At 40.3% G+C, this 22704-nt stretch overlaps 2 protein-coding genes and 2 long non-coding RNA genes across 8 annotated transcripts in view; 2 read left to right on the plus strand and 2 right to left on the minus strand.

The window, feature by feature from the left end:
• The window catches only part of LOC117772169, a 21803-nt gene extending 14508 nt beyond the window's left edge, over positions 1-7295 (minus strand). The window contains exon 1 of the long non-coding RNA XR_004615724.1: positions 6890-7295. This is a non-coding gene — a long non-coding RNA (uncharacterized LOC117772169). The remainder of the gene's footprint in view (positions 1-6889) is intronic.
• LOC117772160 (proteinase-activated receptor 1-like) lies at positions 718-15360 on the plus strand. 5 transcript variants are annotated; one of them, XM_034603112.1, is made up of 3 exons: positions 718-923; positions 1038-1062; positions 13606-15360. In XM_034603112.1, exons 1-3 carry the CDS (start codon positions 867-869, stop codon positions 14856-14858), a joined length of 1335 nt encoding a protein of 444 aa, XP_034459003.1. In that variant the 5' UTR covers positions 718-866; the 3' UTR covers positions 14859-15360. The 5 variants fall into 5 exon arrangements, with proteins under 5 accessions (XP_034459003.1, XP_034459001.1, XP_034459004.1 ...); XM_034603110.1 differs by lacking the exon at positions 1038-1062 and having other exon boundaries at positions 718-954; XM_034603113.1 differs by lacking the exon at positions 1038-1062 and having other exon boundaries at positions 718-942.
• Positions 15361-15925: 565 nt separating this feature from the next.
• Positions 15926-16728, minus strand: LOC117772168. The gene is made up of 3 exons (XR_004615723.1): positions 16478-16728; positions 16114-16206; positions 15926-16068 (listed from the first exon to the last, which is right to left on the minus strand). It is a non-coding gene; the product is annotated as an uncharacterized LOC117772168 (long non-coding RNA).
• A 116-nt stretch (positions 16729-16844) lies between these two features.
• Positions 16845-19625, plus strand: f2rl1.1 (coagulation factor II (thrombin) receptor-like 1, tandem duplicate 1). The gene is made up of 2 exons (XM_034603119.1): positions 16845-17035; positions 17414-19625. The coding sequence occupies exons 1-2, from the start codon at positions 16963-16965 to the stop codon at positions 18469-18471; spliced, it is 1131 nt and encodes a 376-aa protein (XP_034459010.1). The 5' UTR covers positions 16845-16962; the 3' UTR covers positions 18472-19625.
• The last annotated feature ends 3079 nt before the right edge of the window (positions 19626-22704 follow it).

Below are 22704 nucleotides of genomic sequence, written 5' to 3' on the forward strand. Positions count from 1 at the left end.
CCCTTCTCCTCTGAGAGGATTCGATTTCTGTTGTTGCCTGTAGACTGTTGATTGCCTAAAAGACTGTAATTTTCTCTCAGTTGTTTAATACTTTTCTAGTTGATAAAACAGAAAACTTGATTGATTCCACACCAGGGAAATTCACAAGAGAATAAAAAAGGCAATAGAATAAAATAAAACCTTTCACAACAGACAGAAAATATTGTTTGTAGGGTGTACACTGTATTTGTGCATTAGTATAAGGGGATATTGAAATAGACATATCCATATATATGCATTTATAGACCTTTAAAGATAAAAATGCACGTGACTACACAAAATGAATATAAAAATAAAAAACACACATATATATTATAAATGGGTATAAATTCACTATATTAGCACCATAGTATAACTGTGTATAAATGTGTGTGTGTTTATGCAAAGGTAATGATGAGTAGCTGTAATGTGGACAAACTGTGCAGTATTAGGTTTATATTGGTGCTATGGAGTCTGACAGCAGTGGAATGAGGATTTATGTTCTTTTGTCTGCAGCCAAGAATCAACGCTGTCTCCTTCAACCTTTAACAAAAGTTTAGGTCCAGTTTTTGTGCAGTCAGTGTAGTGTGTGTGTGGTGTCAGTGTGACAGGAAATGTGACATCAGTGGACAGGAGTGTCTCTGTGTGTGCAGATGCTGTTGTTGATTGGCTGTTGGGGTTGTTTTTTTTTCTTCAGACTTTGGGAGGAAACCAACTCACTGGTCACGATCAGCAGCAGAAAGAGTGCGAGAGAGACGAGACACGCAGAGAACTGAAACGCAGATTAACCATATTTAATAGAATCGTTTTTTAATATTGCGGTTATTGCTTCATTTTTCACCAGCACGATGTCTCCAGTGTTTCCAACAGTGCTGTTTCTGGTGTGTGCATGTGCTGCCTCAGCTGGGAACGGTACGAACAACGGTATGAATAATGGTACGAACAACGGTATGAATAATGGTACGAACAACGGAACGAACAACGGTACGAACAACGGAACGAACAACGGTACGAAAAACGGAACGAACAACGGTACGAACAACGGTAAGAACAATTCACTTATAATGAAAAAATAAAACCGGTATATAAGGTTTGACATGTTTTACTGTGTTATTTCATTAAAACTGAAAAGGTGAGTTGGTTAATGAATACTTATCAACTACAGACAAATTAAAGGGAATAGGCTATGTAGTGGAAATTTATCATGAGATTTGAAATAATGAGTTTCTCAGACAGATGCAGAAGGAAGCACGGGAGACAAAAATAAAGTTCAAAATTAAACTTTACTTCAATCCAACAATCCAAAGGTCATACACGGGAAGGCAGTCAGAGAAAGCAACCAAAGGGAAAAGCACAAAATCCAAAATCCTGGCAGAGTCAAAAACCAGACAAGCAAACACGAGGGTGAGTGGAAACACAGGGTATAAGTAGGGCAAGCTTAATTACAAACAAGGTACAGGTGTGCGTTCTCTCGTTCCACAGCTCCACCACTGGCTCGGTGACCACACTTGCAGTTTGTTTTGAGGCAGGAAAGGCTTCAACCGATTTTGACCACATGTCGACCATCACTAAGCAGTGAGATTTACCTTCTGATGGTGATAGCTCTATGAAGTCCATCATCAGATGTTCAAAAGGTCGTACAGACGGTGGCTGTGCTGCCTGGCTGGTTACAGCCACTGGCCTGCCGACATTGGGTGTGGCGCAGACTACGCATGCCTGACAGTATTTTTGAGCATAGGTGGAGAAACCTTTCGTAAACCATCATGGACCAACAACTTTTAATTCAGAAAATAAAGGACATATTAATCACAATTAATTAGTTGATTTACAGATATCAATTTCAATTAATTATTTTATTAATTAAACATAAACAAGTTGCAATATCATTCCAGATATCACAAAATTTCCCAAACCTATACCTATGAGTTTACAACGAAAACCGAGAAAGCTGCAACTCCATATTTGAGAGGCTGAAAAAGTAAAAAACAAATAAGAGATTATATTCTGGATTGACAGTTTGAACTATAACTTGTTATTAAATGTTTACATTTTTTAAAAAAACAGTTTGAACTATAACTTGTTATTAAATGTTTTTAAAAAATGCCAATCAAAAATAAAAATTTCCCCAATTGACATGATGTAAAATGTCTTAGTTTGATAATTAGATTACAGTACAGTAAATTATTGGCATTTTTAAAAAATATTATAAATTAATTGATTCTCAATCAAACTAGCTACCGATGCTGATAATTAATTGACGAAGTAAATAACTAATCGTTTCAGTTCTAGAAAATTTATCATATATATTATTATATATATTCTACGAGATAATCTGGTACTACAAGTTCTACTTCAACGCCCTGTGCTGCGCCTTCTTCTTCCTGCCTCTCTGGGCACTGAGAGGCAGCAGACCAATATCTTATCAACATTAAAAAGATTTGTCAACACCTTGATTAAACAATCTTTGTCTACATCTTGGATCCCCTGACTCTTTTTCTCTCTTTCCAGTTACACTGGAAGAGACTGAAATTCCTGGTCTTCTACTCATAGCGATTGAAACTATGGAGATCCCGAATTTCACTTTCTTTCTAGTTCCACCGGAAGAGACTGAAACTCCTGTTCCGATCATATGTTCTGTAATCAGAGCAATTGAAACTGTAGAGACAACTATGGTTCAGGTAAGTGAAGTGTAAAATATAACTATTAACAGGATGTTGATGCCTAAAAAAAACAGTAACAACAGTATGTTGATGCATAAGGAAACCAGCATCAACGGGACGGTGGTGCTGAATGTAACCAGCATCAAGAGGGTGGAAATCTCAGAAGAAGCGCTGTTGTTTCTCACAGGCTCTGTGTCCACCATCCTCATCCCTTCCTTCTACACACTGGTCTGCCTCATCAGCTTGCCGATCAACATCTGTGCAGTGGTGGCCTTCACTCTGAGGATCAAACCCAAGAAGCCGGCGGCCATCTACATGTTGAATCTGGCCTGTGCCGATCTGCTCTTTGCTGTGCTGCTCCCCTTCAAGATCTCCTACCACTTTGACGGCAACAACTGGATATTCGGCTCGCTCATGTGCCGTGTGGTCACCGCAGCCTTCTACTGGAACATGTATTGCTCTGTTCTGCTCATAACTTGCATCAGTGTGGACCGTCTCCTTGCTGTAGTCTATCCTCTTGACTCTCTGTCTTGGAGGACGCCAAGGAACGCAATCATGGCCTGCGTCGCCATGTGGATATTATCCTTCGCTGGCACTGTGCCCCTTGTCCTCCACGAACAGACTTTTCCCCTCAGTCAGCTGAACATCACCACCTGCCACGACATCCAGTCTGTGCATGAGATAATCTGGTTCAACAGGTTCTACTTCATCGCCCTGTGCTGCACCTTCTTCTTCCTGCCTCTGCTAATCACAGTGGTGTCCTACACTCGTGTGATCTGGGCACTGAGCAGAGTCCCATGCGGCGTTGTAGGACATTCACGCAGGAGAACAAGAGCAGTGGTGATGGCTGGAACAGTGCTGGTGATATTTGTGCTGTGTTTCACACCCACAAACTGTCTACTGATGGCACACTATCTGCAATTTAATGAAGGCGTTGAGTCGATCCAAGAGAGCACTGATAGCTCTTATGTAGCCTATCTCGTGTTTATGTGTTTGGGAAGTCTGAACTGCCTCCTGGATCCCCTGGTCTACTACTTTGGCTCATCCCAGTGCCAGAAACAACTATCCAGCACACTGAGGTGTGAGAAGATTTTGGAGGGCTGTAGTGGACATTCCTTTCCTGGCCTCAGTAGTCGCTGAAGTAGGATGAGAACAACCTGATCCTGTGACCTGCAGGTTGACCTCCACCCAGTCTTCATACCATAAAAACTCCATTTTGGAGACAAAACAAAAACCAGGACTTCTTCCAAACCACATGCTTTCAATCAGATCAAATAGATATACTATATGACCAACACTGCAGAATAGTCGGATGAAACTGTCTGGTCGACAGTGGTCAACAAGCAATGACACCCTGAACCCTCTGCCTCTCTCTCTTCCCAGAGGTGGGGCGGTCACAGACATGTGTCATGAAACCACATTCCATTCTGTTCTGAAAACCAGCTCATTTTATTGAATGACTGACGCAAAGTTCAAATAATGTTTAAACTGTCTTGATCTGGTTAATATTGTTTTATAACTGCTTTTTAGGTAATTTTATAGAAATTCCAAAAGTGGTCCAGGTTTTATGAAATTTAAATTGAGAAGCCTATTATATAAAGTTATTTACCTATAGAATGCAGCTAAACATATACCATATAACTATACTGCAACTAATGTTATCCTGTGTTCAATTCATATAATGTTAGATATATCATGTTATGATAGTTGATTACACTGTTGTAATGATCATGTTATAATCTACATTTGTGTAATACACCTTCTGCATGACACACATTTATATACTATATTACAGAATATAACCTCACCATATATTAGTAGAGCTACATGATCTGGCACAGATTACTGAGCATTTTTTGGGGTATATCTCTTGAACACGGTTCCCTTAAACTTGAAAATTCATTATAAACTTGTAAAAAATATATAAAAAATATCAGAAACCTGAACTCGGACCTCTCCCATAGGGCTGGGGTCTGCTTAAAGTAAAGATCTGATCTGGCCTGATTGATGAGAATGAAAAGAAAAATAATTTGTTCAATGTCATTGGTGTGTACGGGAAAAAGAGGACCAAGAAAATATCTGCTTCAATAGAAAGGTTCAGGTTTCTGATGTGCATAACCATGCATCTGTGTTTGTGTATGTGTGTGTGTGTGCGCGCGCAAGAATTGTCATACTGTCTTCGCTTGTCAGCTTCCTCTCCCCTTTACACCTTTTGCAAAAAAAACTTACACTAATCCACACACACGTGCATATACACTTACAAACCTACAACAATAACATGACCTAAGCCGACATCATTTGTTTTCTTTTCAAGCATCATAATCTGCTGATTGCTCATTTTACATCAAGCTTCCTTGACATTCAGACGTGTTATACGCTGTGTGATAAGCAAGGTTTTATCTAAGCTACATTTAAGGAGAATCATCAGTTGGGTGAAGGCCTTTTTTGAAGTTTGAAAATTGATGTTGAAAATTGACGATGGATGAGCACCATTGGCTGAACTTTCTTTTTGATGAGGAGATTACAGCGGAGTTTGACAATGACTTTGAGGAGAGGTTTTAGGAGGACACTAAGGATGAGATTGAGAACAAGCAGGTGCCCTGGCGAGGCGTCGCAGGCCCTGTGTGAGTCACCTCTGGGTAAACTGGGACACACACACCTCCCCCCTGCCGTTTTCTCCGTCCTGCCCCGCCCTGAGCCATCACGGATCTGATGGGGTTGGGAGACTTGAGCAGCGGCTGTGGAGGTAAAAACTGTGGCCTCAGGCTTCCTTGAACATTGCTATAACCAAGACTAACAGTGAGAGGAACCAATATATGGATTGATTTAGTTAGGTCAAGGTAAATGGTTTATATTCATATAGAGCTGTGATCCTTGATTGGTTATACATGTTTAGACTGCATTTATTTGCAAATGAATGCTAGGAAAAGAATAAAAGCGATAGGAAATTCGTAAGAAGTAAAATCTACCAGTGTTACTGACTCACTGCTTATTTTTTACTTCACATTATGTACAACCACCCTGGTTAACACTTTGATCAGTGTCGTTTCCTAAAAGTGACAGACAGTCTCCTCCATACACTCTCAGCGATGTGATACTCCATGCAGGATTTAGGGAACTCAAAGACGAAGATTGAAAAAAAGTGATGCCTCAGCTTTACATTTTCTCCTCAGTCACTTTTCTTCCTGTCTGTTTTAAATTGTTTAAGCTTATCACTTGAAATATCAGCTCATGACTCCAATATGTCAGTAATCGGCCTATCCCTGGTCACTTGTATTTCTTTAGTTATTGTTTTATCCATTCTCTCTCTAACCTGTTTTAGAGGGGGACACTAGGACCCAGGTACAATTTGGCAAATCAAGGGAGAGCATCTCAGCAGTTAAAAGGCCGATTGAGCACAATTGTGTCAGCATTCATTCCTGCTCTTGTGATCACGCCTGTGCACATGTCCTTGGTAAGCCAAACAAACTTTTGTTTTAATCAGAAAAGTGTGATTGTTGGGGTAATGTATGGGTGCAAATGCACCCTGTGGTATTGGAATTTTAATGTAAATATTGAATGTGTTGAGGTTTTACTATTTATATTGTTTCTTTTGTTAAGGGTCAGAATTAGTTGCAGTGCAGGTATGAAACTGCATTTTACTTTTAAACTGTGGCAATTAGACTGAAAATAACATTTGCTGTGTTTATTTTACAGGCAAAGTGCTGGTTGCCGTTTATTTTATGTTTATTTTATATTTTCTGTATTTTAAGTAGTGTTGATCTGCCTCTTTGTCTCTTTTAGTGCTATAGCTGTTGTTGGCCACCAGTCAAAGCCAGATTGAATTAGATCCATGCTGCCCCCTACTGATGATAAATGTGCTGTACTGAATGTGTTCTAGTAAAGCTGTAACTTGACACCACTTAAAAGGCAGTTTTCTACAGCAGATAGCGAAACACTAAAACAATTGGAAACGCTGAATTATATGACACCACACACACACAGACACACACACATTGGTGTTGTACGGAGGTGAGAGTCTTGTGAGGGTGTGAAGGAACTACTGAGGAAAAAGTTGACTTATTTTTAATTCATTACATGTAAATTGTGTTCACAGATTACAGGGGTGATATTATCAATTATTATCTGATATATCATCAAGATTTAGGGCATCGTCTTTGTCCGTCATGTCCAGATATCTGTGGCGGATGGAGTTTTTTTTTATTATTTACATTATTATTCATGTACAAACTTTGATGACAGATTTCAATAATCAAACAATGTAGTAGTTCTGATGATATTAAAATCAATACAAAAATGAATCAATAAAGTGTGATTGCCTTTTTCAAGCAGCATGAGCGAGGAAGGAAGGAAGGTCCATCTGTGTGTGTGAAAACCTGACTCAGTGAAATCACGCAGGTTGTGGTTCATGCATGGATGTAAATGGTCAGTGGGTGTTCATTGAAAGCTACACTCTGTACCCATGGCCAGTGAGATAAGAATTGCTGTGTCATTATGAAAAGATTGATATATCCCCTATGACTTTATTCCCTTCTGCAAAAAGTCACCAACACAGCACAAACGCCAATGTAGACACATCCTCACCCAACAAGTTTTCTTTGAAGCGCATAGTTTTAGTGCCAGGACAAATAATTTTGTACTTACTTTCACATGTAATTGAATATTGTTACAAAGTCGTGTTGCATCTTTTTCTTAATGCAAGGATCCTCACCAAGTGCAGAAAAGCGTTCAGTGAACATTCTTCCGCTGACGGCTGCAGTATCTCTCTAAAGACAGCACCATATCGTTTTCTTTTTTACCTTAAAATAATGGATGAAGAATAATTTTGATGGTACATAATCTTAAAATAGGAACAACAACATGTCTGTTAAACCAGAACACTCCCACCAGAATGTCTGACAAAATTAACATTTGGAGACGTGCTTTACGGTATATGTCACACACCAACAACCAGAGCTGTAAATAGCAGCTTTCAATAAGAAAAATCTAACTCAGTGTCAGTATGGCCATCGCGGCAGAGCAAGCACTGAAAACAAAGAGGAGATGGTCGGAGGTACTGAAAAATAGGAAAAGATAAAGTGACCGGGTGAGAGTAAAAAGAATGTCTATCAGACCGGCTTTTAATCGTTGGCGAGAGATGAAGGACGCAAAAGGACTTAGGACAAATGCTGACTGGGTAAATTATATGGATTCTGAGGTTTCTTGTTCCTTTCCCATCAGCTTCTCAACAAATGTATGTGTGTACTGCTGTCGAAGGGGAGGCTCAAGGACAGAGTTGACTGACACGTCCCACCTGTAGGGGGACCCCGACTGTAGCCGAGAGCAGTTCTTACTTTCTTACATGCCTTGGCAGACGTATGTGCTTTGTGGTTACTGTTCCAGTATTTGTATTCTGTCTTAGACTTTTGCACTGTTGCATCCATATATCTAACAGCTGGGTTTGGTTTTCACATCTGATTCACACCAGCTGATAAAATCTGAGTTTCTGTGTGGGAGGCAGGTCAGGCTGTCTCTCTCTCTCTCTCTCTCTCTCTCTCTCTCTCTCTCTCTCTCTCTCTCTCTCGCTCTCTCATACACTAACTGACAAAGCTAGTCACTTAATTTCTTTCTTTTCTTTTTAAAGATTATGCATGTTTTTACATCACTGATCAGTTTATTCATGTCACCAAACACTTTGTGGACCAGCTGAGACACTGTTTCCATAGGACATTTCTAACTGAGCATAATATCCTCTGTGATATTCTCATTGTTGAGCTCTTTGTTTTTGTCTGTTCCTTTCACCAAGGCCGATTCCCGGGGAATGATAAAATATGCTAAAGTTAACGCAGAAAACCCTAAAACAGGAACTAAACTTGCCTGGAAACGTGCCAGTAACTTCACTGTGGACATAATCTCCCACAGTTTGTATCCTGCCTCTTTTTCTGAGCAGGAATGAGCTTCTATTAGTTTAGGAACGCCCAAACTCAGCAGGCTGCAAGAGTAGCCTGACCTCAGCAGAGGATACCATGACCAGCTGCACTTCCTCTCATAAAAAATGGAGCCTGCAATAATCAGTGTATTATATTAACAAGGGATCACATGCCTAGTTGGTTGCTAAAGGTTCAATCATGCTGATTCAATGATTAAGAGCGATCACCTGGCAATGCAGTCCATTTAGCGCTATGGGGCTTTATGGTGTCTCTCTTATCAATGTTTTTGCTTTCATATCCCACAATTATGTTGTTTTGGTTTTCACTGTATCAGACAAGAAAAAATGCCCTTTAAACCCACAGTGCACTTCCTGCAGCACCAAACAGGAAACTTAGTAATGAGCTGGTGAACATAGTGGAACATTTAACCATCAAAGAGCCAAATATTTCCCTTTGGAGCTGAGGGAAACCAAAAATCAGCGTGGTACAGAAACATGAATCTATCTACTAGTTCAAAGAAATGTCTGTCATTCTGTCCAGCTGTCCGTATGTCTCTCTGTGAAACGCATATCTCACATATATCGGCTTCACACTTGGCATGTGTATTGATAAGACCCAATTTGTCTTGTGATTCATTCAATATGAATAAACTTTGAATAAACAGGTGACCGGCGCTCTGGGACTCATCAACATAAGTGATGTTGTTGATCACGACAACAGTACATCCACAACAACAGGCACGTTCAGGACAGCAGCAATGACAACAGATTCTCCTGTCTGGGATTCTGCAAACTGAGTTGAACTTGACAGAACTTTGAACAAACAGCTTCAGGGTTTTTGTGGATTGAGTCCTGCAGCCGCTCTTTATTTGCCACGGCTCAATTTCCTGCAGGTCACTTTTACAGTTTCAGAAAGAAAGCTGCAACCGGCATCACCACAGACCAAACAAACATGTTTAGAAACGACACTGCACAAGTAAACACGGATGCTAATGTTGCTCTGTATCTGCTCAACTTTAAAGTTAATTATATGTGAGTTAAAATTCTAACATCAAAATTACGTTTTGTATTTTAAACTGTTCCACAAATATAGTTTGACATTTTAGAGTTGGACGAGGAGACTGATAGGAGTCTCATAGCTGTGCATTAAGGAGCAACTACACCCTCAATTACAGTTTTTTGCACTGTGATCTTTCCAACAGAATTCAACGTGTGTGCCAGTTTCTGTCTGCTTCGATTTGAAAGTTTGTTTCATCTGAATCTTCTGGCCCCTTCCTAACCATGACATAACAGACAAGATACTGAGATACTGCACCATGTATAAAAAGTAGAGCACAAGCTATACATACAGCCGACACTGTTTTTTACACTGAACACATTACAGCCTGAGTCCTAATAAGCATGAAATGATTGCATATCTCAAAAGCACATTTTTTATTATTGTAAGAAACAGGTCGTGGTGACAGATATATTTGTGAGGAAGTAGGTTTAGTCTGTCTTTCTGTGAGCTCAGATATCGACTCCCTGTGGATATAAAGCTCAGGATGAATGAGTCAGACGACTCCCCCCCATCCTGGCCTCATCATCTTCCAAACTCTCATAAAGAGAAAGCAACCAGCATATTTCTCTTTCTTTATAAACACACTTTCTTTGTACCGACTTCCATCCTCATATCCTGTGTTTTATAACTGCAGAGCTCCTAGAATCAGACACATGAAGGTTAAAGCCCCCGTGACTTCAGCTTGTTTGAGCTTGATCTCTATGCGAGAACTGTCTTCCCATAGAGTTAGGGTTAGAGTTTTCTGTTTTATTAAAACAGAAAATAAACATCATGTGATCGCCTGGAACAAGACGCCATAAGAGCCATTAGATTTACATTAGGTCATTTTAGTGGCTAAATTCATCCCATCTCATTTTCCATCTGATGAGGTTATCTGACTGTTACAAACAGGAAACACTTAGGAATCTCCAGGGATATTTCTTCAAGTATGGTATGTTTATATAACACATTCTGTTCTCTATGTCCCCTGAAATGTGTTGGTGAAAGGTTTTCCAGACATTCCCAAAGTTCAAAAAACAGCACAAAACCTTTGACAGTCCACTTAAATCCTCTGAAATTCAGAACTAACACTGACAGTGACACCATAAATATCCATGACAAGGACGTAGCTGTACGCTGTAGTTCACTGCCTAGTGTGAGTTTCAGTCTTACTCAGTTTCTCTTGGTTGCATCACTTCATTGTGGTATAAATCACTAAATGTGAAGAAGGTTGTGCGGTCGTGCTTTTTCCAATCAAGAAATATCACTGCGGTCAGACAATGTGTATCTTTTTTGACAGTTCTGATAAATGAATCCATGTTATTTTGTCTTCACTCTGAGAATATTGTGATTCATTATAAACCTGCTTCAGCCTGGGTCTGTATGGGTCTGCCTTCATTACTCCAGTATGGACTCTCTTCTTTGACGGATTTTAGATTTTAATACAGAATTACCCATAAGAAACTATGCAAGTGAGTGAGTACATTTCTGAACTTTTGTGTTCTCAGTGCTTGATCTTAAAGGTAAGTGATACCAAGCATTTTCTGTTGTTGCCTGTAGACCTCTTGATTGCCTAAAAGACTGTAATTTGCTCTCAGTTGTTTAATAGTTTTCTATTTGATAAAATATAAAACTTTATTGATTCCACACCAGGGAAATTCACTTGCAGCAGACAAGCCAGATTTAGGCAAGAGAATAAAAAAGGCAATAGAATAAAATAAAACCTTTCACAACAGACAGAAAATATTGTTTGTAGGGTGTACACTGTATTTGTGCATTAGTATAGGGGATATTGAAATAGACATATCCATATATATGCATCTATAGACTTTTAAAGATAAAAAGGCACGGATCTACACAAAATGAATATAAATATAAAAAAAACCACATATATATTATAAATGGGTATAAATTCACCATATTAGCACTATAGTATAACTGTGTGTATAAATGTGTGTGTGTATATGCAAAAGTAACGATGAGTAGCTGTAATGTGGACAAACTGTGCAGTATTAGGTTTATATTGGTGCTATGGAGTCTGACAGCAGTGGAATGGTAATGTTCTTTTGTCTGCAGCCAAGAATCAACGCTGTCTCCTTCAACCTTTAATACAAGTTGAGGTCCAGTTATGGTGCAGTCAGTGTAGTGTGTGTGTTTCCTGTCAGTGCGACGGGAAAGGTGACATCAGTGGACAGGAATGTCTCTGTGTGTGCAGATGCTGTTGTTGATTGGCTGTTGGGGGTTTTGTGTTTTTTCCTTCAGACTTTGGGAGGAAACCAACTCACTGGTCACGATCAGCAGCAGAAAGAGTGCGAGAGAGACGAGACACGCAGAGAACTGAAACGCGGATTTACCATATTTAATATAATCTTTTTTTCTATTGTTGTTATTGCTTAATTTTTCACCAGCACAATGTTTCCAGTGTTTCCAACAGTGCTGTTTCTGGTGTGTGCATGTGCTGCCTCAGCTGGGGTCAACAACGGTAAGAACAACGGTAAGAACGATTCACTTATAATGAAAAAATAACACCGGTATATAAGGTTTGATATGTTTTACTGTGTTATTTTATTAAAAAAGAAAAGGTGAGTTGGTTTAATACTCATCAACTACAGACAAATTAAAGGGAAAAGGCTGAATGAATGGAGAGTGTTTACAGTGGTACAGTTATATGTATATATCATACATGTGTATATCTTGAATGGGTTTAAGGCAAGAGGAACCGATCTGAGTGACTTTGAAAAGGGTTCACTGTTGGGGTATGGATGGCACGAGCTGCAGTCGCTCAATTGTTTATGATGCATGGATGGATAGATGGAGATGGATGGATGATGGATGGAGGGGAAAAACAAGACATAACCGATCATATTGTGAATAGGTAAAAGTGTGTTTCTATGGAGGCAGTGCAGGTATTAAATGAATTGTCAGTTGTTCTCTCAAAAGGTACTAAACTCAAGTGAATAGAAAACATACCTAACGTACCAAAGACCAAAACCAAACCTATTATCTCAATAGGAACAGTGACTAAAGGAAAACCTGAAGAGCAAATCCTCCTCAGGTTCTCGCGGTGACTGAGAGCGTCAGAGCAGGACGTGATCAGACAGTCCGCCCACAATCACATAGAGAGGGGTGTCAAAGTGGGGCTGCGGTGCACAAGCCACTCACTACAAAGATGGCTGCATGTTTGAGAGATGAGTGGTGCAAAGACCACAGGCACTGGTCCACAGAGATGTGAAAAAAGCAATATGATCAGATGAGTCATTCGATGACATCTTCATCCTATGACAAAACATTTCTGTCTGGCTCCAGAATGAGAAAGCCCCCATCCCCTGGACAGGAGGGGGTAACTGAATGTTTTTTTATGAAATGATGTGAATCATATGCTCTTAACAGTTACCAGATGAACACTGGGAGAAATGGGAGATTTCAGACTCAGATGTTTGTCAGCGCTCTCCACCACCATCAGGAAAAATAAAATGGGGGAATATGTTTTGGCAAATAAGTTTTAGCTCCCTGCAGTAGAGTTCAGAGATTTGTAGAATCAATGCCAATATGCCCTGAATCTGTAGTGGCCCAACAATGAACTCTTCTCAATATGATGATTTGCTGTTTTCCGTACCTTTATATCATTGTGACCTGACTGTTTTTCTCTTTGAGACTTTTGGTTGAGTAAAACAAGCCATTTGATGGCATCTTTTGATTTGGGCATTTCATTGACCAACACATTTTATTTGGCAAAATTATCAAAGTAAGCGAAAAAACGGGAAAAAAAATCGATTTCAAATTCAATTAATCCTTTAATCAAGTCAATTAAGCTGCCACATCCTTATTCTTCTTATTTTAGAAGCTTGAATTTAAATATATATATATAAAAATTCAGTTTTAGAATATAAATCATTTGAATCCAAAAACCTGTTCACACTTTGATTAAACGGTCTTTCGCTCTCTCCCCTCACCTTTTTTTTCTCTCCCTCTCTCTCCAGGCACCATGCAAGTGCGGACGTTTCTTGTCTCTGTTGGCACATATGAAACAATAGACCCTAACTATTTTAATTCATATGATGAGGTCACCGGATCTTATATCTCTAAAAGTGGTCTGGTGCGTAATTTAACCAGCATCAAGAGGGTGGAAATCTCAGAAGAAGCGCTGTTGTTTCTCACAGGCTCTGTGTCCACCATCCTCATCCCTTCCTTCTACACACTGGTCTGCCTCCTCAGCTTACCGATCAACATCTGTGCAGTGGTGGCCTTCACTCTGAGGATCAAACCCAAGAAGCCGGCGGCCATCTACATGTTGAATCTGGCCTGTGCCGATCTGCTCTTTGCTGTGCTGCTCCCCTTCAAGATCTCCTACCACTTTGGCGGCAACAACTGGATATTCGGCTCGCTCATGTGCCGTGTGGTCACCGCAGCCTTCTACTGGAACATGTATTGCTCTGTTCTGCTCATAACTTGCATCAGTGTGGACCGTCTCCTTGCTGTAGTCTATCCTATTGACTCTCTGTCTTGGAGGAGGCCAAGGAACGCAATCATGGCCTGCGTCGCCATGTGGATATTATCCTTCGCTGGCACTGTGCCCCTTGTCCTCCACGACCAGACTTTTCCCCTCAGTCAGCTGAACATCACCACCTGCCACGACGTCCAGTCTGTCCACAAGGTAATCTGGTACTACAAGTTCTACTTCATCGCCCTGTGCTGCACCTTCTTCTTCCTGCCTCTGCTCATCACAGTGGTGTCCTACACTCGTGTGATCTGGGCACTGAGCAGAGTCCCACGCGGCGTTCTAGGACGTTCACGCAGGAGAACAAGAGCAGTGGTGATGGCTGGAACAGTGCTGGTGATATTTGTGCTGTGTTTCACACCCACAAACTGTCTACTGATGGCACACTATCTGCAATTTAACGGAAGTGCTGAGGCGTTCCAAGAGAGCACTGATAGCTCTTATGTAGCCTATCTCGTGTTTATGTGTTTGGGAAGTCTGAACTGCCTCCTGGATCCCCTGGTCTACTACTTTGGCTCATCCCAGTGCCAGAAACAACTATCCAGCACACTGAGGTGTGAGAAGAATTTGGATGGCAGCAGCATACGGTTCTCATCATCTGATTCCCGCCAATCCAGCTCCAGAACAATTCTGAAATCCAGCCGCACAGAAAGTTCCAAAATACAAAATCCAATCACCAAGATGGACTCGTTCCAGGCCAACCTCAACAGCCAGTACAATAAACTGCTGGTTTGAGAGACCGTTACTGAGAAGACGTGACCGGGTGACTTAACTAACTCTTACCTGTAGTCGACCATTGTCTTTATTATGAAGGTCAATTAAAAGCAAAGAGAGCACAAAGCCAATCTGTAGGGTTTAGTCTGCTGTATTTGTTCTTCTTTCATGATGACAGGATAGTAGAGATTAAGATGAGAATGTTTTCTTAAGCACTTCATGTGAACATTTCATACTATGAAATGCTTTTCTTTTTTGCACTGTAAGTGTTTATAGCTGTTTTCAGACGTGGACTCTGCAGAATTGGGTACAGACTCTCTTTAGAGTTTGTCTTTCAAACATGAACCACCCAGATTCTCCACTCAGACATGTTCACAAGACTGAAATCTGTGGAGCGTTCAGGTGAGGGCTGGTGCAGCAGGCCGGACTGGTGTGGTAATTCCGCTGAGGAGATCACATGTTTTTATTTACATCACATGGACACAAGCGTCTGCCCTAATCACCAAAAGCTCTCTCGACGTCTTCGTTGGTGTCCTCTTCATGTTTGGCACCACTTTTTCATCCGCATTTTTATTTGTTTTAGTTTTGCGACTGTTGTGTGTCAGAAACGTCATCAACCCCCCACTTGCTCGATTTGAATCCTGCGGAGGATCTCCTGCCGTGTTCTCACATCGGCTCCTTCAGACATTCTGCAGACTTGTTACTAGGGGGCTTGCTTGCTGGAGAAACTCCACAGAAAGTCCAAAGGCTCTCAATTGGACATTTGCCTTCTTACATACGGCTCCTCCCGAGAAATCAGGAGATTATCCGGAGTTCAGGACATATCTGTAAGCAGCTATGAGTTTATAACCTAAGCCCATAGGCATTACATTTAATGGAAGGAAACTACTTGCTACTTTTGTCTATATTTTGAATTATTTCAGCATATATTTGCTAATAAGCTCATTTTCATGGTCTTATGTTTTATGTTTTACTTTGTAATTACTTACTGAAGTGTTAAATACATATTAGTCCGACTTTGATTGGGTCAGTCCAAGAAACATCCCAGGCACTGGATTATACCACCCACCTTGATAAAGTTAGACCTATGTTGCCTCCTGCTGGTGATAAATGTGCAGTACTGAATGTGTGTCCAATTAAAGCATTTTACACCACTGTCAGGGTCGTTTACTCCAGCAGATGGCGCAACACTAAAGGAAGTAGAAATACAGACCGTATGACCACACACACTCTCACACACACACACTCACACACACACACACACACACACACACACACACACACACACACAAGCATTGGTGTTCAGGGAGAAAGAGTCGACTAATTTGTTTTAATTACTTTGTTTTATTCTGTAACTTGTGCAGAGACACTAGGTCTTTTCATCATTGGATTACTCAGCAAGTAATTCCCGATTTACGAAATATCTAAAGACACTTCTTATACTTTTATAAAAACATTGTTTTGAATAAAGCCTTATTTTAAAAAATAACATTTTCAAATGTCGTTTTTTAAACGAGGCTTAAATAAGTGTGCACAGTTCGCAGGAGGTTGGAATAGATCATTTGAGCTTTTGTGTGGATCCAATAGGAAGACAATCAACAACGCACTTTTAAATAGAAACCTCAAGCTTTAAAAATCACAGCAGTGGATGTTATGCTGCTGGAATAATAATTTCCCCTGATAACACACACACATATGAGATATTATCGGATATAGATATGATCCGAATCTGTTCCCGATAAATGCGGCGGAAGGAAGATACTTTTTTTTAAATACAGAATTATTCATGAACTAACTTTAATGACGCGTTTCAATAATAAACAAACAATGTGTAAGTGTTGATGAAAACACAGAACAAAAATAAATCAGTAAATAAAGGTGACAAGTGTCATGGTGTCATTCATGCAGCATGAAGCAGGCGGAAGGAAGACGCACCAGTGTATGTGTGTGTGTGGGTGTGTGTGCCGGTAAATTAGGTATGATCACCTGACCTGGTGACATCACATAGGTCTTAAACCAGTTTGTTTTTTTTAAGGAAGCGAGGCAAAGCCACGCCCGCGGACACACACAAACACACAGAGACAATCTCTCACACACTTGCTTTTACTCGTCTCCCTGTGCAGTCATGACTTCTGATACTCGGTGGCTTCAGCTGCTCCTGCTCCTGTGTTGCCTACAGACTGTCCTGTCGCAGAAAGGTAACGTGATCCTGTTCACTCACACACTTAGCTACACAATATTCAGCTCAGACACAATCAACATACTAAACTTACATGCGTTGAATTTGTAGGCCCTGTTTGTTTGACTTGTTATTTTGATCCTGACTGTCATCACAGACTGGTTTGTAAGAGTCAGAAGTCGTTTGGTCATATGGAATATTAGCTGAATGTTAAATGGATGGTTGTGACAGGACTGACTCAAGCTCAGAGGCCTGTTTGTCTACAGAGAGGACGGAAGTCAAAATACAGGCAGCTGACAGGAGCCGATTTTCAGGTGTAGTCAGAGTTTAGTGCATTCCTGCCCAAAAACCTGTCACACTTCTGCTTATCATGTTTTTTGATTTTGTGTCTGCGCAGACGAAAGAGGCCTCACCGGAACAGAGACAAACAATGGGGTGTGGGTCAGCAACCAAGCCAAAGAAGTCCTCAGCAGTAGCCTCACGACCATCTTCCTCCCGATCATCTACATCATCGTGTTTGCTGTGGGGCTGCCCACCAACGCCATGGCGATCTGGGTATTCCTCTTCCGCACCAAGGAGAAGCACCCGTCCTCCATCTACATGGCCAACCTGGCCCTGGCCGACCTGCTCTTCGTCATCTGGGTCCCCCTAAAAATCGCCTACCACTTTAATGGCAACAACTGGATCTACGGAGAGGGTCTGTGCAAAGTGCTGGTGGCGTTTTTCTACGGCAACATGTACTGCTCCATCGCCTTTATCGCCTGCATAAGTGTTCAGCGTTACTGGGCCGTGGTCAACCCGCTGTCCCTGCATCAGAGGAACAACCGTGTAGCTGTGTACATCTCCGTCGCAGTGTGGGTGGTGATCTGGCTTCTTACCATCCCTCTGTACCTATACGACCAACAGGTCCGTGTCACCAATCTCAACATCCTCACATGCCATGACGTCACCAAGCCCAGTCAGAAGGAAATAGCCGCAGGCTACTTCCTGACAATGGGCATAGTGGGGTTTGTTGCTCCCACCGTGGTGTGCATCATCTCCTACGTCCTTATGCTCAGGGCGCTCAGGAACAGCATGATGGACGTCAACATCGCCAAGAAGCGACGAAAGGCCGTGGTCTTGATCATCACGGTGTTGGTTATGTTCTTAGTGTGCTTCACCCCCAGTAACATAATGCTGCTGGTGCACTACATCCTGCTGCTGGGCGGGGCAACCGACAACCTGTACGGATTCTACATCACCACCCTGTGCTTGGCGAGCCTCAACAGCTGCTTCGACCCCTTTGTGTACTACTTCATCTCGGAGGACTTCCGGGACCATGTGAAGAACACGTTCCTGTGCAGGAGTGAGAGGACGGTGGAGAGGATGAGGGTCTCCTTCAGCGCTCTGAAATACTCGAGGAAGAGCAACACGTACACGTCCGACTCACGGAACACGCAGAGCACTGATTGTTAATGAACCGATCTTTTTAGGTTTTAATAAAATTGATTTCTTTCTTTATTTAAATTTACAGAGAAATGAAACGTCTTTGTGGAAGTTCGGGAGAGTCTCCTGTGATGTAATGACCTCTTCGAAGCATTGAAATCATGTTCTGTTTCTTCAAATAAAATTAAAAAGTGTTTATTTTTATACTTTTGACAACTTCAGACTTTGAAGCACTTTTTTTCAACAGTTTTGTTTGATTCATTGGGATTTGAATGACTTTATTTGTTCATTCATTTTTATTGTGTCTTGTCTTCTAGTCAGTGGTGTATTTTTATTGAGACAGACTCTTTGATATTCAAACCTTAAATGGCCAAAAATGTAGTATTTTGGAGGATATATGATATAATCTTTACATACATTTTTAAGTAATAATTTTAACTTTATTAACTTTAGTTTTTTACTTTTTAGTTTGCGTATAAAAGTACCTGCCCAGCGTATGTATCTTCCCCCCAGTCAGACCATTTGTTTTGCTGACATTATATCTGACTGTATTGTGAGCCAGACAGTTGGAAAGGTCACGCTGGGTATTTCTTGTTTTCAAAACAGTCATCTGCAGCTTTCTGATGCCTATAGTAGAAATGTCAGAAATGCCTCTTCTACTGTTGTAACTGATTTCAAGTGTAAATCTTTTATTGAAATGATATAAGAGCAGTGCAGATATTTATTTTGTTCTTTTTGATCGGACAGAATCTCGGTCTTTTGGTTAAATATATCAAATTTTACGTAAAAAGCAAGAGAGGCTGTATTTTTCAACCTATTTGCATCTATTTTAAAGCTTTAATAAAAATGGGTTAAGTGTGCTGCAGTTGTATTAGAGTCCCTGAAGTAAAACACACAGTATCTTACAAAACTGACCTTTTTTTAATGTTTTATTCTTTCATTATATTAGAAGTTCATTTTGAACCGGTAGTAAATCTATTGCTACCTCGGGACAGGAAAGAAGTGGTCACATCACTGTTACAGTTGCATTGGTTTCTAGTTTCAGAGTTTTTTTTATTCTTAACCAATCTCCTCATATATTAAGGACTGAGAGAGGAAGAGCACAGACCTTACAAAAACAGTAAAGTGTTTTTCATAGAAACTATATCCAGAGTGGCATCTAGAGTCAAATATAGAGAAAAGTTGGCAAAGTTAGTCCGATGAAATTTAATCTGATAACTTTTATTCAAGCTTTTGAGATTTACTTTATTTTAACAGTTGTTGTTCCACAGTGTGAGTTCTGCAATAAAAGACATTGAATAACCAACAGAAGCAATTACAGCAAACCTTCCACAATGAGGTATTTCTTGTTTCAGTCATTACCTGTCTAGGAGGTTTGGCTTTCGCTCTTGTGTGTTGCTTTGTTTGTCGGTTTATTATTAAACTGCGTCATCCGATTCATGCCAAACATAGTAGAGGGATGGGACCTGGGCCAGGGAATTACGTTGTGTTGTTGATGCCAATTAAGGGGCGGATCCTGGATATTTGTTTATACACTGTCTACTTTAAGAACTAGACAATCATATGTTGAATTGTTGGGCCCTGGTGGAGGTACAGTATGAGCTCTACGGAATAGCAGTCTAGTTTTTCAACAAAAATACAAAATGACAGCACCAGATGATTATTTTCCCTGTCCCACATTATATTTACTAAACTGAAGATATCTGGGTGTTTGGTCTGTTGCTCAGAGAAGACAAGGCATTGGATGATTTTACTTTTGACTTGACGAAAAAGCAATGCGAGATTTTTCACTATTTTCCAATGTTTACTAAAAGTGTAACTCAGGACGATGGCAGGTCTATGGTCACAGATGATTATTTATCTTTAAGAACACGTAAATAAATTCTCTTCAGCCCAAATAGTTTCCTTTCAGGGGGGGGATTTGGATATATTTTATGTTATACATCATATAAATTCTATAGTATTTATTTAAAATCCATTATTGGAGATATAAAAATCAGGTATTTGGACAGATTGTGTTTGTGACTGAGCTCAGTTCAGACCATAGACTGTATATATAATGGACGTAGGGTCCGTGACGTCACCCGTTGGTTTCTGAAGAGTGAAAATGAGGCTAGTAGTAGGCGTTCACCCGGCGCCATCTTCAATCAATCAATCAATCAATCAAATTTTATTTGTATAGCCCATATTCACAAATCACAATTTGTCTCATAGGGCTTTGACATGGTGTGACATCCTCTGCCCTTAACCCTCAACAAGAGTAAGGAAAAACTACTTAAAAACCCTTTTAACAGGGAAAAAAGAACGTAGAAACCTCAGAGAGAGCCACATGTGAGGGATCCCTCTCCCAGGACGGACAGAAGTGCAATGGATGTCAAGTGTAAAGGAGAACATCAAGATAAAGGTTCTTGCCGGTGCTGACTCCTCCTAGTTCCTGGCTAACCAATAAATGGGCAAAGAGGAGGAGCGCGAGTGAAGACTGACAGCTGAGCCACGCCCGCAGAGCTCAATTTACCTGGTTAGCTCAGGCTAAGGAGCTAGGCTACATGCTACCCGCGGCTGCTAACCGGCTAGCGCTGCGGTGTTGCTGGTTCCGGATGGTCGCGATCTTTACAACGAACTCACTAGAGGTAAGTAACCTTGAAACTACACAACAACAAAACCCATTGCTTTATCTATTATCATAATCATATGCTTACATGCCTCAAGGGGTTTTTAATATGTAATTGTTATAAAAGTAACCGTTTATTTAACACGTGTAATGAACAGATTGAAGCAAATTAACTACACTACTACAGAGTCGTGTGTTTGGTTGTGACTTGATTTTAATAAGTTAATAAGTTAATATCAATACGCTACATGTGTAAGTTGCATGTGATAGTAACTATATGTTTCACAAATGTTCTGATACAGGCTGGTATAACCACCATTACTATAGCCACCTTGTTTATTTAGCCTGTTATGGAATTTACAGTGAATTAGACAGTTTAGATAAGATTATAATCTCCACACACCACTGTTGTAAACAGTTCTCATATTTATTATATAATTGTGTTTTCACACTGAGAGAAGTGGAGAGACTTGATGTGGACTGTTATCAACAGCTCTGTGGGAGATTATCACCTTGAATATTACAGATGAGGTAGAAAGACATTTTATCTATTTGTACAATGTTATATTTCTTTCAGTACATTACATTTCATTTAGCTGATGCTTTTATCCAAAGCGACTTACAATATGTGCATTTAACCATGAGGGTACAAACCCAGAGCCCAGTACATCGGTTCTGTCTGAAATCTGTGGTGCTTCCACCTGCTGAACACAGAATAAACTGTAAGAACCAGTCTTTGCTGGAACATACACAACATAAAACATCCTTTTATAGTGAGTTTCTTCTTTTCATTAGATGAAGCACTGCAGCACCTGATGTCCTCAGCATCCACTGTGGCAGCAGCAACATGGTGGAGATCGGCAGCTTCAGGCTGGTCAACATGAGGACGACCTGCACCAGCTTCATCTGCACAACACTTCATGTTTTCCTCCCTTAACTAAAGATGGCCTGCAGCTGTTTAGAGTCATTGCTAAGTGTCATGGATAATAGAGTTAATTTCTATATTCATTATGGTTGGTTAAAAAAATGAACACTTATCAGAACAATGTTTGTCTTTTACTTTCTGATTTGATACACTTTAGATAAAAACCCAGTGTTTTATTTTTCTTCTTTGCCATAAGAGACAGAACACGGTCAGCACAGCTGTGTCCTTCAGGCTCGTCCGTCCCTAATAAAATGACAGGAAACATAAAAGTATGGCATTATTGTAGAGGAAGTGTTACTTATGAACAAAGTTTGTATCCTTATTTTCTGTGGATATTCAACTATGTATTTGAATATGGTTTTGGATTAAACAGTGCACTACCAAGACAATGAATGTACAGTATGGAGTTCTTCCACATTAATAGTATTGCATTTATAATTTAATGCATTATGTGCAATACTTTGCTTTGATTGTTTGTAAGTTATGAAAACAGGTCTGTACCTGGAGTCAGTGTTGAAGTGATGACTCAGTGTTCAGTCTGTAATACACAGATACACAGATATGTAAAGTCATACATGTGCCAGGTTAACTCCTTAACAGACTTTTACATGGTAAAAATAAAAGTTTATTACTTCAAAGTTCATCAGATCATAATCATTTCAGCTTAGGAAATAGGTGGTGGACATCAGCCTCAGGTTCTCTATGTGAATGTCTATTCTAGTAAAGT

Source organism: Hippoglossus hippoglossus, chromosome 12, assembly GCF_009819705.1.
Source record: "Hippoglossus hippoglossus isolate fHipHip1 chromosome 12, fHipHip1.pri, whole genome shotgun sequence".
NCBI lineage: Eukaryota > Metazoa > Chordata > Actinopteri > Pleuronectiformes > Pleuronectidae > Hippoglossus > Hippoglossus hippoglossus.